The 17,339-nt window shown below is 38.2% G+C and overlaps 3 protein-coding genes across 7 annotated transcripts in view; 1 reads left to right on the forward strand and 2 right to left on the reverse strand.

Annotated features, from left to right (window-relative positions):
* The window catches only part of LOC133521882 (unconventional myosin-XV), a 153,028-nt gene extending 149,048 nt beyond the window's left edge, over nucleotides 1–3,980 (reverse strand). For both annotated transcript variants that reach the window (XM_061856993.1, XM_061856991.1), the window contains exon 1: nucleotides 3,789–3,980. The gene's annotated coding sequence lies outside the window, so the exon portion shown is untranslated. The remainder of the gene's footprint in view (nucleotides 1–3,788) is intronic.
* LOC133521898 (protein BUD31 homolog) overlaps nucleotides 1–7,528 on the forward strand; it is a 39,016-nt gene extending 31,488 nt beyond the window's left edge. The window contains exons 1-3 of one of the 3 annotated variants that reach the window (XM_061857015.1): nucleotides 4,173–4,196; nucleotides 5,950–6,061; nucleotides 6,181–7,528. In XM_061857015.1, coding sequence (XP_061712999.1) covers nucleotides 4,188–4,196; nucleotides 5,950–6,061; nucleotides 6,181–6,521 — 462 coding nt within the window. In that variant the 5' untranslated portion in view covers nucleotides 4,173–4,187 and the 3' untranslated portion in view covers nucleotides 6,522–7,528. Of the gene's footprint in view, nucleotides 1–4,172; nucleotides 4,197–4,315; nucleotides 4,448–5,949; nucleotides 6,062–6,180 lie in introns of those variants that run through there. The other 2 variants (XM_061857018.1, XM_061857016.1) reach the window with 2 other exon arrangements.
* A 187-nt stretch (nucleotides 7,529–7,715) lies between these two features.
* On the reverse strand, nucleotides 7,716–11,771 carry LOC133521888 (innexin inx2-like). Of its 2 annotated transcripts, none has more exons than XM_061857001.1 (4): nucleotides 11,281–11,771; nucleotides 10,647–10,829; nucleotides 10,118–10,257; nucleotides 7,716–9,751 (listed from the first exon to the last, which is right to left on the reverse strand). In XM_061857001.1, exons 1-4 carry the CDS (start codon nucleotides 11,525–11,527, stop codon nucleotides 9,227–9,229), a joined length of 1,095 nt encoding a protein of 364 aa, XP_061712985.1. In that variant the 5' UTR covers nucleotides 11,528–11,771; the 3' UTR covers nucleotides 7,716–9,226. The 2 variants fall into 2 exon arrangements, with proteins under 2 accessions (XP_061712985.1, XP_061712984.1); XM_061857000.1 differs by having other exon boundaries at nucleotides 10,647–10,838; nucleotides 11,281–11,768.
* Between the last annotated feature and the right edge of the window lie 5,568 nt (nucleotides 11,772–17,339).

Below are 17,339 nucleotides of genomic sequence, written 5' to 3' on the forward strand. Positions count from 1 at the left end.
AAAATTGAAGTAGTTACTAAGATACTCTAAGAGACATTGAAGGCATGTTGCGCAGACGTGCAAGTGCACATGCGCGTTGTAATATAGAGATCCTTAGGAGAGACGGCACTCCGCTTGCGTCACATGCGTGACGTGTGCGTGCGAGGCTCAAACATTTTAGCGGACGGGCACGTGCACGTTTACGCACATGCAGCTGGTGTGCTCTGTCCTTAAAAAAATTACAAAAATATTAGAATGTTCTGTGCATTTTATGGGGGAGTGAGTTATTTATTGGGTCTGACCAACTGGTCCAACATTCTGAGTCTGACATGCCAATTTTTCGGAGAAATATTTAAACCGATAACCTCAGCTTTTTTCGCGCATGCGACTAGTTACACAGAATCCTCAGGTTTAGCCACCACACCAGTCATTCTGTCCACACGCGTATAAAGTGTTAATACCTGACCGGCTATAGAAAACAAAAACTATACTGTTTTTTGTTTTCTGTGTGACCGGCGATCTCAGCGTGACGTCATTCTAAGCCCCATCAAGCCGGTGCGCGTACGCAAAAACTTAACAATAACACCGATACTTTTTCTGTGTCAAGCGGTACTTTTATTCATGACACGACTTATAATATCATGCCATATTATATTCGGCGTCTTATTATACCTCTTTGGCTATGAGATTGAGATAAGGACGTGACCAAATCAGTATTAGCGTTATAGTTTCTATCAAAACTAGTCCTTCATATCAGTTTGTTGAGTAGAGCCGTTTCAAAATTCGACACGTAGGTAACTAGGTACTTATTCTCGACATCCTACAACATTTTTCAATAATTCTATGATTATAATAGGTTTTTTATTGGGTAGGCCCGACCCGACAATCTGAGGGAGTTCTTAAGGTGGCACTGGCGGTAGTCGTGTATTTGGAGTCTTTCATTGCTGTCATTACCATTAGTTGCTGGTTGATTATGTATCATCCGATTAAGCTGACAGGCTACCACACTAGACGTAGCAGTTCGAATCCTGGTCTTTGTCAGAGAGTTTATCGGAACTTAAGTACAAAATAGCATAACCGGGAAAGCGTTAAAATAAGAAGGTCCAGAACAGTTGACAGCCTTACATTTCATGTCGACTCAGATATCCAACAAGGGTCTAAAGCAATGTGAAAAAGCAGGACAAAGTTTGTTATGGATTATCTCTGTTTGGACGTTGTTGTTGTATTTTGGACGAAACCTGCGTTGTGGATGCTCTTGTCACTAAAAAGCAGGAAAGTGAAAAATGAGTATTGTTTCATAGATCTTTCTCCGCTCGATAACACTCATCAAAGTTGCCGATATTAAAGATAGAATGTAGCAAAAGAGTTCTTAGTTTTATTATGGTTCAAAAGCAGTTTTACAAACAAAACGAGTCTTGCACGATTTAAAAATACGGATAATAGGAAAGTCGTGACCTGACGTCGACACTGTCGTCAGCGGATTCAGGCTGTATTGTTGGCCGTGAGACAACAGATTAGCTGCGACGATCTATCAATGATCGATTATTTTCTAACCGGAGCCTCTTTCAAGGTCTTGAGGAAAATCTGGGCTTCACGTGTTTCGAGCCAATAAAGACCTAGAGTAGGGTTCTAGGGTTCCCACATCACCCTAAAAATCCTACATTCCCTAGACAGTCATTCATCCAAAAATCACGTCCGTGTCTTGAAGGCAAGCAACCCAAACCTAGAGGGATCTCATAGATAGGTATGGATCACTATCGCAGAAAAAGAACGCGCCTCTATAGCAGAGGATCATATATAATAAGACAAATGAGAGAGGACCTTAAGAGCTATCGATTTTACCCCCATGTATGTTTAGCGAACATTTAAAAATTGTAGAAGAGCAGATGCGCCAGATCATACTGCTGCACAGACCAGACCAGTTCATACTGATGAGAACAGGAATAAATGGCGGAAAATTCGTCAGGATCAGGATCAATAGTAGCGGATGAAAAATCACGCCAAGTAGGTATCTCTCTCTCTCTCTCTCTCTTTAATACTTTTCCAAATACAGATAAATCTCTACAGCTCTCTAATCGATCTACTCGACCCCCTGGCTTACATGCAACAAGGTGGAAGAGAAGGTAATATCAACGATACAAGTAGTTCCAACATAGGATTCCGCCATATTGTAGGGTATTTACAACATTATACCTATCTACCTAGGAGAGGGCTAATTTAACTGTCTTTCGTTACCTAGGCACAACGAATAATGTCACACTACGAAGCTGAAAACCGTGGCTTTAACCGTAAATACAACTATTAATAGACACCTGGTCGACATTTATAGGTTCAGCAAACCTAGACGAAACTCGTTCCTACCTAGTATACATAGGTATCGCAAATTAATTCCATGATATCCTGCCGTGGCCATTGCTTCGTGCCATGCGTAAAAAATCGTGCATGCTACCAAGGCAATGCAAGCATTTCAGGTTCCTGTACTTACAATGTAGTAAGGGTGGGTTATCTGTATATAGGAGGATATTTACATAAATTGCACATCTAGATTTTATTTACGACAGATCCGGCAGCGCCACAAGCGCCGGGGGCAGGGCAGAAGGTCATGTCTTAAAAGTTAATGCAGATAATTTTAGTTCGAGTTTATTTGATGATATTCGCTTTTAGAGTTTTTTTTACATTATGCTGATGTCATCGCTAATTTATATTGCAAATTGATAATGAATAGTGACGTTCGTTTATAATATAGGTAGGTGTTTTTGAAATTCAAGTACGATTAGCACGTCTTGTCGCGAGTCGCGCGTGAACAAACCCGGCAGATTAGCTACAAAAGTCGTAAGAATTCAACCGAAATCAATGTGTGAATGTATTATGTAGATAACTGTATAGGTAGGGTTGCTAGATATGGGACAATGGGATAGTTAAATAGGTTAACTAACTGGTTAAACAGAGCTGCTTATGACTATTCCCGTAGGTATTCTACGGGACGCGAGCCTTCAATACGATGACCGTCCCGTATATATACAGGAAGTATGGCAACCGTATGTATAGGTTATCTACATAATATCGATGTTTGTTTTGTTTAAGTTCAAGATTAGGTATTTTGATCTCCACTGATTCGTTTTAGGTAAGGGACGGTACTTATACTTAGCAATCAATGGAATCTGTTGTAGATAATACCTAGTCTAGACGTGTAACTTATGGAACGGTAGGTTCCTATTCCTACCTCAGAACAAAGTCAAAACACTCAAAACCCGCTTTAGTGTACAGTCGCCATCAGATATATCGTAGCGGCGAGGTGCTCAATAATATCTGAACACGCACTCTAACGCCTTGATAATAGAGGCGTGTTCAGATATTTGTGAACGTCTTGGCCGGTCCGATATAATCTGATGGCGACTGTACCTAGGTAGGTATGTCGACTTAGTAGATATCCGTGAAAAGTTTAAATAGGCATTTATCATAGGGTTTCATTGGTACCCAAAACTATCAAAAGCAGAGTGAAGAAAGGTCATCCGACTGACATTAAAAATGGAAAATAAGGACGACAAAGGTAAACGCGAGGCACAGCTATGTACTCTATTTGTATTTTCATTGCACAGCGGGTAAAAATCTATAGGTACAATAAGTAGGTAGGTATCTTAACAATAAAAGACACGTATTAACCTACTAAAGCACTACGTATCCAGGCATACCCATTAAGTTTCTCGTTTCTATTCACCAGTTAGTATTGATAGAAAGACACGAACCGGGAAAGCCTTCACAAGCTTCACGTCATTTCATGACACAAACATAATACAGACACGTCTTACCTATATCTACGCAAGACACCCGAAGTTCCTTTACAACCTCCGTCAACTTTCACAAAACATGCCACAAAGCTCGCCGACAACCGTCACGATATCATACACTTATCAACAATAAACTAACACTTGTTGAGACGTAGGTTTCACTCATAGTTTGACAAATGCCGTTTATTATAGCTCCTGACTGTAGGAGCGGACACTAGATGGCCGTCGGGGCCGAGCGAAAAGACTGGCTTGTTGTCGTCGGAGGTTGCGCTGCGCGAGCGCCGCATTCCTCGCCAAGGCACGTAAACTGTCGCTCGCTCGCTCGCACTCATCCGCGCGGGCTGCGATCGATAGAGACGGCGCTCCGCGACAGCGAACACTCCATGTAGATAGGTGGGACCCGTTATTCACACACCAAACATGCCACAGGTAAATTGCGTACAGACTCGGCGAGTTTTTAATTACCTACCTCGAAAATTCTATAATCGATCGAGCATGGATATCTCTCATTATTATTTATACGGATGTTACGAGTGCAGTGCGGCAGGCGGGACCCTTTTATCTGATCACGAAACTTAGAAATAACTTTTAGTGAAGCGAAATTGTTAGTGTATTTTTATTTTACAACCTAAATACGCTATTTACTACACAGGTTCCACCAAATACGTACCTTTAATGCGGTAGGTGCTTTTCATTCTGACATAGGTACTCAAAAGTGAAAGTTAAAAAAATCGATTCATGTGTTTTTAATTTCGAATCATTATGTTTCAAGAATTTTTGTGCAGACTTGTTTTTACTTTTAAGAATAGGTAACTTCCGATGTGGTGACTTGTTTAGCTTGGGAGGTTTGTTGCTATATAGTTACATACATTTATGTTTAATAATACACAAAGTAACACCCCTTAGGAGTACTAGGCTCGTTTACTTCCGTACAAAACAAACTAACAATGTTGAAAAAAAAACGCATTTAATCGATTTGCAAGACCAAAGTGATTTCATAAGAGCTCCATCGACAAAGTTTTGTATGGAGCTCTAATTACCTGGTTATCTACAAACCTACTAGCTAGGTACCCTTAGTACCCTAATAGATAGGATAGCGACCAGTCAGAAAGTCCAAATAAAGTTAGTAAATATTGTATTGTCAATATACATAGGTATTCTGACACAGAAACCTTGTCGGTAGAAAAAGTCGATAAATTAAAAAAAAAAATGTAGGCGCAGAGTATACTTCCCATAGAAAATTTGAATTTCGTGCCTTTTTTTGCTGACAATTTGGGTGTGTTTCAGTATGGTTTCAGTATATCGCATAAACTTATTGCTTTTAGGTATGGAAACTACCGTCCGTCCATTGATTCTAAAAGATAATTTTATTATGAGTCGCAATTGTAAATCAAGCTGTTTCGTAATCGTTAACAATGATGAGCTCATTCTTTATCGAATTCCACGACCCGGGAACGACCACAGGCAATAATTACGTGAGCTAACTAATACAGTACTGCAGGTGAAATTGATATCTACCCAACCAGTGCACATTAATATCATGATTCGTGATTGATGGTTTCATTGATCAGTAGCCAGACGCTATACCAAGAATGTTATAGAAAATGTACCTAATAAAATTAATTAATATCTTTATTAACAGTAATATACCTACCTCTTTTGACTAGTCAAAATAAACTATATGTCCATAAAAGTAGGAACAATATCAGGAATACCTACACAATACAAATAAATTACGGATTGAACTAATAACAACGTTGAAAAGTCCTCTAAAGTCTAGAATTACATTTCAAAATTATTACGCACACATTCTTTGCATTCCATGACAGTAGAGTACTTCCGGTTATGTACATTTTGTGAAGTAGTTGGTGGGGCGAAAGGTAAAATTTTGCAAAGCTGTTTCATGTTAGTATAAATTATTATTAATTAAGAATATATATTACTTAACTAAAAATGTTTAATTGTTAAAAATAATTATTATAATAAAATTTCGTTCAAAAGTGGAGTCAACTTTTGAACATTACTATGAGAAATAATATTGGAATATAATCCGAACGCTCCCTAAACTAAAATGACGTTTGTCAGCAGTTGACACTGACGTTACAAAAATATCGCATTGGGACGCTTTTTATCATTTCGTGTTGTTTTCCAACGTTTTATACAAATCTTTATTCTGCTTTAGATAACTACAAGAAACAGCATGCCAAAAGTTCGCCGAAGTCGTAAGTCGCCCCCAGAGGGCTGGGAGCTTATCGAGCCAACGCTCGAAGAGTTGGAACAGAAGATGCGCGAAGGTATGAATACCTTTCGTTTATTTAACAATTTTTATTTTACCATTCCACATTATTCCAGGAACTTGTATTTTAGCTGACTATATAATTTAAAGGTTATAAGAAATCAATACATTTTTCAGCCGAAACAGAGCCTCACGAAGGAAAGCGTAAACAAGAATCACTCTGGCCTATATTCAAGATACATCACCAGAAATCTCGCTACATCTACGACTTGTTCTACCGACGAAAGGCCATCAGCCGCGAGCTGTATCAGTACTGCCTTGATGAGAAAATTGCAGACGCTAACCTGATTGCCAAATGGAAGAAGACAGGTTATGAGAATCTGTGCTGTTTGAGATGTATACAGACTCGTGACACGAATTTTGCGACAAATTGTATTTGCAGAGTTCCTAAGAGTAAGTTGGAAGAAGGCCGTATTGTGGAGTGTGTGCACTGTGGCTGCAGAGGCTGCTCTGGGTAGAGATGTAACTATAATATTTTGTAAGATTCTCATGCTTTACTAACTTTGAAAATATATAATAATAATAATAAATACAACGACCGGTCTGGCCTAGTGGGTAGTGACCCTGCCTACGAAGCAGATGGTCCCGGGTTCAAATCGTGGTAAGGGCATTTAGTCGTGTGATGAGCATGGATATTTGTTCCCGAGTCATGGGTGTTTTCTATGTATTTAAGTATTTGTAAATATTTATATATGATATATATCGTTGTCTAAGTACCCTCAACACAAGCCTTATGGAGCTTACTGTGGGACTTAGTCAATTTGTGTTATAATGTCCTATAATATTTATTTTATTTAAATATTGGACATTCTTATACAAACTGACTAAGCCCCAAGATCAAGAAGGCATGTGTGGGTACTCTGACAATGATAAATATAATATTTAAACACAGAAAACACCCATGACTCAGGAAAAAATATCTGTGCTTGTCACAAAAATAAATGCCCTTACCCGGATTCAAACCCAGTACCATCACCTTCCTAGGCAGGGTCACTACCCACTAGGCCAGACAGGTTGTCAGGTCAAATGAGAATAAGAATATGATAAGTTTTCAGCAAAACAAGTCAAGTCAAGCATTGTCTACTCATTTTTCCCAGCCAGGATTTAATAACTTACTAGCATATTCTATTATGCACCACAAGACAAGCATCCATTATTTGTAAAATATATTCTACTTGCTGGCACAGTTGCACAGAGCAGGTGAGCGGGTTAACAAATTGTATTGGCAATGGCACCTGTATATGTATGCCTGCTCTGTGCACCCGTGCCAGCTAGCAGACACCCTTAGGGTTTTCAGTGTTTAAAGTATTGTAAGTATTGATGGCATTTTCAAAGTTTGTGGTTAGCCAGTTTTATGTACTTACAAAAATTCTGTAATAGTTTCACACTATATCAAATTGACTTATGCAGACACAATGTAACTCATATTAGCCATGTTAATAAAAAAACTTGCATTGTAATCTACCTTAAAGTATTTTTGATTATGTCCCAAATTAACTTTTCGTAAATACACTTCAATAGTAATGATTCATAAGCAACATACTATTAATATGAGATAGTTCTCTCTTGTCTCTAATTAGTACTTGGGTTATCACCCGCCTATGCTTTGGTTCCGCTGGTTCAAAACAGTACGGATTAAAAACAAAATAAACTTTCTTGTAACAAATTTTATAATCAAAATAAGAAATACAAAACTTTTCTGAGAACAATAATACTTTCATTTTGAGGGAAAATAAACAAAAACAAATCTTGAACTTCCAAAATGATTAGCAAAAACAATGAAGGATCAATTGAACAGGCGGGTTCACACAGCGATCCAACACACGAGGCAATTTCCTCGCGCACGCGCGCGTTCTCCTCGCTTAAGCGCGCCGCCTCGGCCGAGGTGCGTCTTCACTGGCCGTTTTGTGCGAGAGGAAATTGCCTCGCGCGTATGCTAGCTCTGTGTGCCTAATGAATTATCAGCAATTAGGTAATTGGGCAATAAACAAATATTCAATAAATATGAGCAGAATTTCAAAGATGTATGTCAGTTTCCTGCTAAAGTGCCTACCAAACTGCAATTTTGCAATCAAATACATACACAATTTATTTAAATACATAACCTTACTATTTCAATCACTTTCCTTTTACAAATATGTCACTCATTTTAGCTTATTTTTTTACAATGTGGCATAGTATTATTAAAGGCTATGCCAATATAAATTTTGAATTTTAAAGAGCTTATACTTTCAAGGGTTGGTCTCATAAGGGAGCTGATTAATTCTATAGCAGGATTACATGTTGCGTTTTCTAAGTGCCACTTGCATCATCCCACTAACCCGGGGTTAACCCAGTGTCTAATTGTACTGGTAACCATGGTAATTCCAGGTTTAACCAGTTAACCCCGGGTCAGTAAATAGCCGGGTCCACTCAGAGCGAGCATACGCGCGAGGCCATTTCCTCACGCATAAACCGGCCAGTGTAGACGTGGCTCGGCCGAGCGCTCGGGCGAGGAAAACGCACGCGCCGCCTCGGCCGAGGCACGTCTATACTGGCCGGTTTGTGCGTGAGGAAATTGCCTCGCACGTACGTGGTCGCTCGCTCGCTCTGTGTGGACCCGCCTAATAGTGCAAGTGGCTCTTATTAGTAAATTAAATTATTATTTTATGCTAAATCCACCAGTGTGCAGCACAATCATATTCAGTACAAAATTGCTTGTGCTGCTGTGCCACACACTGGTGGAATCCCGCCTTAAGACTTATAAGGCAGGCATGTATCTTTTATCATAAAGTACAACAATTTATTTAACCTAAATATCTATCAACAAATACCCTGTACTTCGATATTAAGAATTAGACTTATTTAAACATCCTATTGTCTAATAGATAACCAAAATCCAGAGATCAAGTTATGCATCTAGATCAGTCTTTCCATAAATACAAATGTTGTCACTTAAATTATCATAGAAACTATTCTATTAATATTAAAACATAACATTAGAAATAATTTTGAGCGTTTGCTAATAGCCTATTCTTAAATTGCAAGTTTTACTGCAAAACTTATAACAAAAAATAGACTATCATTAATATCTTAGAACATAAATTAAACTTGCTATTATTTGGCAACCAACACATTAAAACTACTTAGAAGTAACTTATGAAGACTGATCTACAATGTAACCTTAAATAGGATAATTATTACGATGCTCCAGTTCTTTAGACAGTTCTAGAATTAAGTCTTTGTAGACATGCGGATTCACATTTTTGCCTAGCAAGTAGAGAACAAACCAGTCCCCGAAGCCAAAGTGCTTCACAATTCTGTTGACGGTGCTCCGTTTCACGTGTCTCAAGAGGCCCATCATCATGACAGTGCGGAGAGGGCGAGCCGATAGCACCAGTACACGAAAGAGAACAGCCAAGGTAGAGATGAAAGTAAGAAAGATGAACCAAAACCAAATAATGACGAAAATTTTCTCATTGACTATGTTTAAAGGTAGAACGCACATGCGGTCTCTTAATTCCGCAGAGCCCGAGGGTCCGTAACGGCGCATAATGCACTTGGTGATCTTGGGGAAGTATTGGTCCATGGGGTCGATGTCATTGAGGTCGGTAGGGTCCTTCGGGACGCGCGTGAAGGCCGCGACAGTGGCGCCGTAGTTGCGGAACGCGCCGCCCAGGAATATGTCCAAGAGAAACATCTGCCCCACCTGAAAAATGAATAATGTAAGCATGCAGCGCCATCTAGTGAAGCTAAGCAGAGTTAAACATTTATTTAGACTTTTTAGGTATTAAATATTGATATGGATAATGAGCCTAAAATTATTTACACACTAGCACAGGGATCACCAAACTGCGACGCCCGTCCTATTCTATTAGAAACAACAGCAAGTAGGCAGGTATGGGCAGCTCACCCCCCCTAGAGCTCAAATTTTACATACAATGTATGCTCTTCTGCGTCTGCCCTCCCCTAGGCCTCAACTCAATATCAACATGCTCCCCCTAGTTCACTGGCTGGCTAAGGAAGGTATGCTTTATTTTATGACTAAATCCAAAAAAAATAATTGCTTACTAACCACATTGAGAAGGTTGAGTATCTCACAGAAGGCATAGCGCAGAGCATACATATTGTGTGAGTACATATTGGTGTGCGACAGGTACGAGACCAGCTCCCCACGGCGGTACTCATGCCAATCCTTGCTCACCATGGGGCTTGCTGAAAACATCAAAACAATCAACAATAAAACACAGACCCTCGGCAGATGACAGAAATGACAGAGCTGTCAGTCTGAATTTTCTCATTGACTGAATGTTCACGATAAACTCAAAAACTGAACAGATTTTCATCTGTCAATAGAGTGAGTCTTAAGGAAGGTTCTGCATAATTTGTTATCCTGTGCAAAGGCGGGGCGGGACATTATTGGCCAGGCCATTATTACATAAATTGATTAAGTTTAAATCTGTTCCAAGATTAACAATGAAAAATAAGAGATAGATTTTACTTTCATTATAATATCAGTAAAAATACAATAAACATTCAAAAGATTATTTAGAATCCAACATTGATAACAGCACCATCTTACAACAATGTTTAAAACTACTCACCCAAATCAGAAGCTAGAGCCTTGAGACGCCCACCTTCCCAGACTTTCCAGAGATAGCGCGGGGTGTAGAACATGACAGACTGGCCCAGCAGCACACAGCAGACCCACTGGTAGTAGGTGTGCTCGATCCGATCCTCCTTCCCACCCGTCTCAGTGCCCACACCAATGTATGTCATGTGAGTGCCTTCAGTACCTAATAGCAATGACACTAAATGAATACAGTTTCATAAAAGGAACTAAGGTTACTATAGGTGGTATATTGAATTCTTTATTTACACGATTGTTTCTAAACAATTCAGGGTTCATCACTTCAACAAGTATTGAAATTCAATCTTAATATAGATGATAAAATAAACTCATAATTTGAAATAGGACACTTAATTCAGCTAAAGGAGATATCATAAATATAGGCAGTTTTATTTAGTTATTTAAGACTTAAAGTATGTCTTTTATTCTCATAACATCAGTAAAGCATAGAACATCAAGCACATGTCTTAAATCTGATTGGGTCTTATTTTATTCTGATTAAATCATAAAAGACTTGAGGTAATATCAGTCTTAGACTTTAGTTGCTTCATCTAATGCTTTTATTGACCAGAAAAGTTGGAGAATAATAATAAAAACTAGAACTTTACCTTTTAACCTACTCTTCAACGTGTAGGTCCCATAAATCCAGCAGTAACTATTTATGGCATCCTTATCGCTATCACTATCGCCCATACAGTGGATGGGATCCCCGAAGAACTGCTTCGAAGACACTAACAGCGTGAAGACCAGCAGCATGATCACTGTCACTTTGTAATGCATCCGAAACACGTTGTTGTCAATACTAACATTATCCAACTTAAGAAATGCCCGAAAGGGCATGAATAGGTCTATCATTTTGGTTTATACCCTAAGCACAAGTAAGAATAATGGAGCTGTTACTTTTACGCCACCGTTGAAAAACAAAGCTACCCGCGAAATATGAATACGCGTGAAGTTTTTCAATGTATGCCTGCCACAAAATCAAGTGTTGTTTACCGGAAATAGATTTCTATGATTATGTTGGCGTATTGAGCGACTTGAACGAATGAATGGAATTTATTGGCACACGGTCGAGTAATACATAAATTTGCTCAAGATTACACATTGCGCAAAAAAAAATTAGGTAGATAAAAAAATTGTACTAAAATAAATATAGTCTATCAAACACTTTCCGTCAGTAGTAAAAGGCGTAAAACTTTAAAATACGTAGACGCGAAGGGTTATCGTCCCATAGAAAATTTCAACTTCGCAGTCTTTGCACCCTTTTCTACAGACAGTTGTTTGACAGACTATATGTACCGTCAACCAGGGTGAATAGGTATGGCAGGGCAAGTAAAAAAAAATGCCTGTTCATTTCTTAAAAACTACCAACTCAAATTGTATATGGTACCAAAATCTACCATTATTTTCAATCACACAATACTATTTGTGTAGGTATTTTTTAAGAAACTATCAGGTTAATATTACATTACGATACAAGTGCGAAAAGTAAGAAATTCGCAACGATGAACGTGTGAAAAGTAATAAATTAAAACATGAACTAAGGGAGTCTTTTAAATCGACACGAGTCGCGATATACCTTGTCCCTTTTCGCACGTGTCTTGTAGAAGGTTTTACAGTACATATGACCATTTAAATTTTCGACATAGGCACGTATAGTGTAAATCTCATTACCGGTTTTTATCCATACACCACTCCACCATCCCCATTCATCCCAATTGACACATAAGAGAAGTTTCATAGTATGAAGTTAAAAAAGGAGTGAAATCTCTAATGGTTGAACTGTTGGAAAAGTGTCTAGCTGTCAGCTATAAATAATAGTTCCAAATCTCTCCAGAGTAGCGCCAAAGTAGCTAAGAACCTAGGCGTTATTGACGCAGTGAAGTGCGCTGTCTATGATTTGAGCGCCACCTATTTAAGGTTTTTTGATGAAACTTTTTGGTACATGGAGATTTCATTCCTTACCTTCCATATTTCACAGCTTAGATATAGCATAGAGATCGCAGGTTGACAAACTGAATTGGATAATGGCGCCTATACATGTCGGTTACATGCGCTTGCTGGCGGTGTAAACCGCTGGGCCCGCATATTTCTTTATACTGTTGTTCGCATGTTACATTACATAGAACCACGCAAGTGCTTCAATATGCGAGAGTTAAAGTTAGAAATAAGTTTTTGGCAAAAATTTCATTTTTGGTACAAGCTTTTATCACTGACTGTACTTTTCTTTCTACAGGCAACTAATACTCATCGAGTCAACTTTAAAAACCCCAAACACAATTAGGTTGCGTTGTTTTATCACAGAGTTCCTATGTCCACCCCTTGTATCCATCATCAGATCAGCATGGTACCATAATATTGCATTGTCACCCGACTTATGCAAATTTTCAGCTCAATCGGAAACAAGGAAGTGGATCTAATTTAAGGTGGTTCGACTAGGTTACCCAAAGCTTAAACCTCACTAGATGGCGCCACAATTGCAAATTTTGAGTTTTAATTTTTTTGTGGAGTAGTCTTGGTATTTCTATACTGTAAATTATATTTAGCGCACTCTTTAAATAAATATTGAACTATTACAACAAACATTGAACACTTCATTGTACAAAAACTACCCCTTAATGTCGACAGAATGTTTCTTGACTCTATTTCTAAGTATCACTCACACATTGAAACAGTCTTACTGGGATCCATGTAGTAGACAATTTGGCACAGCGTGAGTAAGCTTCAATGGCGTTGCGGTATGTACGTGGAAATACATGCAATAGGATGTGGGTTCGAGACTCATTAGAAATTTTTTTGTTATCAGTATTATCAAGTACCTATTATTATTAAATTATTTTATGAGAAATATGAGCGTTTTCCATGAAAATATTAAAAATCTGATTCTCACACATCATGATATTTTTGGGTTCTTCCAACTCAGAATCACTAGCATAATCAATCTTCGTGCTAAAAAAACCCGAAAATTTGTATTGAAATTTTAGTTTTACATTGTAATTTCTTTCACACTAAAATGTGACGTAATGGTATGGATATTTTAGGATATCTTTTTTTAATGCTAGGGTGGAGAAGATTCTAAGTAGAATGAACCTAAGAAAGTCTAAATTTGTAAGTCAGATTTTCCGGTATTTTTAAAAAAAAAAACGCTGTTTTGTTCTAAAACTAAAGCAATCCCTTACTGCCCAGCCTTTAAAAAAGTAGGTACTATTTTACAGTAGAATAATTAAAACATTTTTTTACGATACATCAAATTAAATTACAGTGAGTTACATAATTGCATGGCCTTCTATTTATAACCATTATAAAAAGAAATGAGATATTTACCATGTTTGTTTATATTATTCTTCTTCTTCCTCGCGTTGTCCCGGCATTTGCCACGGCTCATGGGAGCCTGGGGTCCGCTTGACAACTAATCCCAAGATTTGGCGTAGGCACTAGTTTTTACGAAAGCGACTGCCATCAGACCTTCCAACCCAGAGGATAAACTAGGCCTTGTTGGGATTAGTCCGGTTTCCTCACGATGTTTTCCTTCACCGAAAAGCGACTGGGAAATATCAAAATGATATTTCGTACATAAGTTCCGAAAAACTCATTGGTACGAGCCGGGGTTTGAACCCGCGACCTCCGGATTGCAAGTCGCACGCTCTTACCGCTAGGCCACCAGCGCTTCCAATTTATATTTTGTTTATATTATTGATTTCCCGATATTTTGACACAACTAGAAGTTTCACACAATGCCTAGAGATAGAAAATTATTTATTTATTTTATTTATTGTCAATTTCATTCAACGGATCACATCATATCCAATTTATTTTCTACCTAGTTGGTTATTAAATTCTGTTACTGCAATAATCTTTATCTACATAAAATATACCAACGAAAGTTTAAAAAAGTATATATTAAAATGAAGTACACAAAATCAGGAATTACATATGACAATATCATTCAAAATCGCCTCCTCTGGCTTTGACACAGGCCCTCAAACGACGAGGCCAGTCATCAATAGCGGCACGCACGATTGTCATGTCTAATTCCGTCACTGTCTTAACTATGGCCCGCTTGAGGGAGTTAAGATTTGTGTGGATTTAGCACAGGCTTTCTCCTCAATAACCTGCTATATGGCATAATCCAGGGGCTTAAGGTCCGGGCTGGAGGACGGCCAGTCTTCGTGGGCAATAAAGTCAATTTTGTTCCTTCGAAACCAGGCTTGAGTTGTTTTTGCCTTATGTGCAGGAGCTGAGTCCTGTTCAAAGATCCATGGCTGGTTTTGAAATAGGGTGTGACTTAAGGGCTTCACTATTGGTTCGAGAACGGTTTCCAGTTTCCGGTTTTCACACTTTTTTCACAGAAATGAATCTGTGTTAGCCCTGAGTATGACACACCCAAAATCATGTTTGGCGGGTGCCCACATTTGTGCAACGCAATAGGGTTGTTTCCATCTACAAATCTTAGGGCATAATTGTATCCAAATAAATTCTTTTGGATTATAAGAACATGTTAAACTGCTTTTAGGGGACCTGTAATGACCATATTTTTATAAAAATTGAATTTAAAATTACTTTTGGCACACATCACGTGACCAAACTCGAAACGTCATTGAAGATTCTGATGACGTCACAACTCTCGGATTGACACTGTTGACAGTTAGGCGATTAACAACAAATGACAAATATCAGTTGACAGTTCGTATCTTCTACGTATGTATGTAGTTATGTGTCAAACCATAAACTGTGACGTCAACAATTTTCAAAGAGCGTCTTGGGCGCGAAAGCATCTGTCAAAATATATTTTGTTAATTTAACATATTTAAAGCCGTTTTTAGTATAATAGCTGAATTTTAAGGCAACTTTTAGTTAATATAGAAAGTAATACAAGCGTTTCAAAAAATTGGAATACGATTCTCTTTTAGGCCCCAATTCATTATAGATACGACGAGATAAGCGTTATGTGTGGTATATAATTATAGCTCACAAATCCACCACATTATGTCATTTTTTATTTTTTCGGTAGCATTTGTTTTAACGGAAATAAAGAGGTTGCAAATCGAGTAACAGAACTTCAGAACAGATATCATTTGATATTTACCAGTCGCTTTTCGGTGAAGGAAAACATCGTGAGGAAACTGGACTAATCCCAAAAAGGCTTAGTTTTACCCTCTGGGTTGGAAGGTCAGATGGCAGTGGCTTTCGTAAAAACTAGTGCCTACGCCAAATCTTGGGATTAGTTGTCAAAGCGGACCCCAAGCTCCATTGAGCCGTGGCAATATGCTGGGACAACGCTAGGAAGAAAGAAAGAAATCGAGTAACAGAACTTAGTAACCAACTAAGTATAATAGTTATGATGTAAATGTCCATATCATGTTGGAGTCATATATGTATTAGCCAACTAATTATTCAAGATCAATACACTTAGCTCCCTTAGGTATTCGCCTAAGTACAATCTCGGGCAAAATTGAGTTTTATAAAAGTGAACTAGTTTCTAGGTCATATTTTCTATGAATTGGTCATTTTTGTAGACTCCAATTACAGTTACACTTTTCCTGGTTTTTCGCGGACCAGAATATCGATGATTTTTGTAACTTGATTTAGACGTTGCTATCATTTTCAATCCAAAAACACATAAAATCACAATTCAGAACATGCGGCAGCGTTGTTTTCTATCAAGTACCTCAAGCACCAGGGCGGCTACCGGGAAAATCGAAATTCGTCAATTTCGGGCATTTTTCTCTGTCACTCTAATTACGTCTTAGTGAGAGTAAAAGAAAGATCCCCGCAATTTGCGAATTTAGGTTTTCGCGGTAGGCCCCCAAGTCCTGTCAAGTTTCAGCAGTGTTGCCAGGTGAGCGGAAGAGAATTATCGTACTTGAGTGTCAATATTATTGTACCGTTGAAAAAAATATCGTACGCCAATCAAAAAGGCAGCCCCTAAAAATGTCTAGCAAAATAAGCTTAAATTTCCAATTAATAATAAAAAAAAGACAATTTTCGTCTAAATTGCGCAAAAGATCTGTTTATGTTTGTGTATTTTTGGGATAGACTCAAACGGTATACAGGAAATTGTGACATTTTAAACTTTAAACTTACACCAAGGAGCCGAACACCCAAAAGATACTAATTTTAGCCTATTTCTGAGAGAAAGTGTCATATTTTGCTTCAAATTACTAGAGTTTTAAGGTGGCATCATCCAAGGGCTGAAAGTATAGTACTTTAGTGTACGATAATGCTCTTTGGAACATTACGTCATACCGGGGCCCAAATTATCGTACATGTACGACAATTATCGTACGCCTGGTCACACTGAGTGTCAGTGTCGACAAAGTCAGCTATAAACGCGTCAAACATCGCAACGTCGCGCCGATGGCCGGCCGAGGCATGGAGTGGCAACGCCGCAATGTATTTGTACACGACATTTGTCACACACACATGAGTAAAATTTATAAAAATATAACGTTGATTATTGCATGATTTCTGTATGAAACAAAGTTTTTCTATTGATTTAGCGCAAATGAATATTCGAAAGTAGATAGATGCGCAACTATTTATGTAATAATATTGTGTAATTAATTAATTAATAGCGATTGTTTTTTGTATGAAAATCGAACCACCTTAACTTGAAAGATTTGATTTCAGACCGACAGACAACGGGACAGGTGAAACTAAATAAAAG

This window comes from Cydia pomonella, chromosome 10, assembly GCF_033807575.1.
Source record: "Cydia pomonella isolate Wapato2018A chromosome 10, ilCydPomo1, whole genome shotgun sequence".
Lineage (NCBI taxonomy): Eukaryota > Metazoa > Arthropoda > Insecta > Lepidoptera > Tortricidae > Cydia > Cydia pomonella.

Coding starts and splice junctions, on each gene's coding strand:
- LOC133521888 (XM_061857000.1), bottom strand. CDS start 11,527: ATGATAGACCTATTCATGCCCTTTCGGGCATTTCTTAAGTTGGATAAT. Junction 10,258..10,646: donor GGCTCTAGCTTCTGATTTGG/GTGAGTAGTTTT, acceptor TGATGTTTTCAG/CAAGCCCCATGGTGAGCAAG. Junction 9,752..10,117: donor TACTCAACCTTCTCAATGTG/GTTAGTAAGCAA, acceptor TTCATTTTTCAG/GTGGGGCAGATGTTTCTCTT.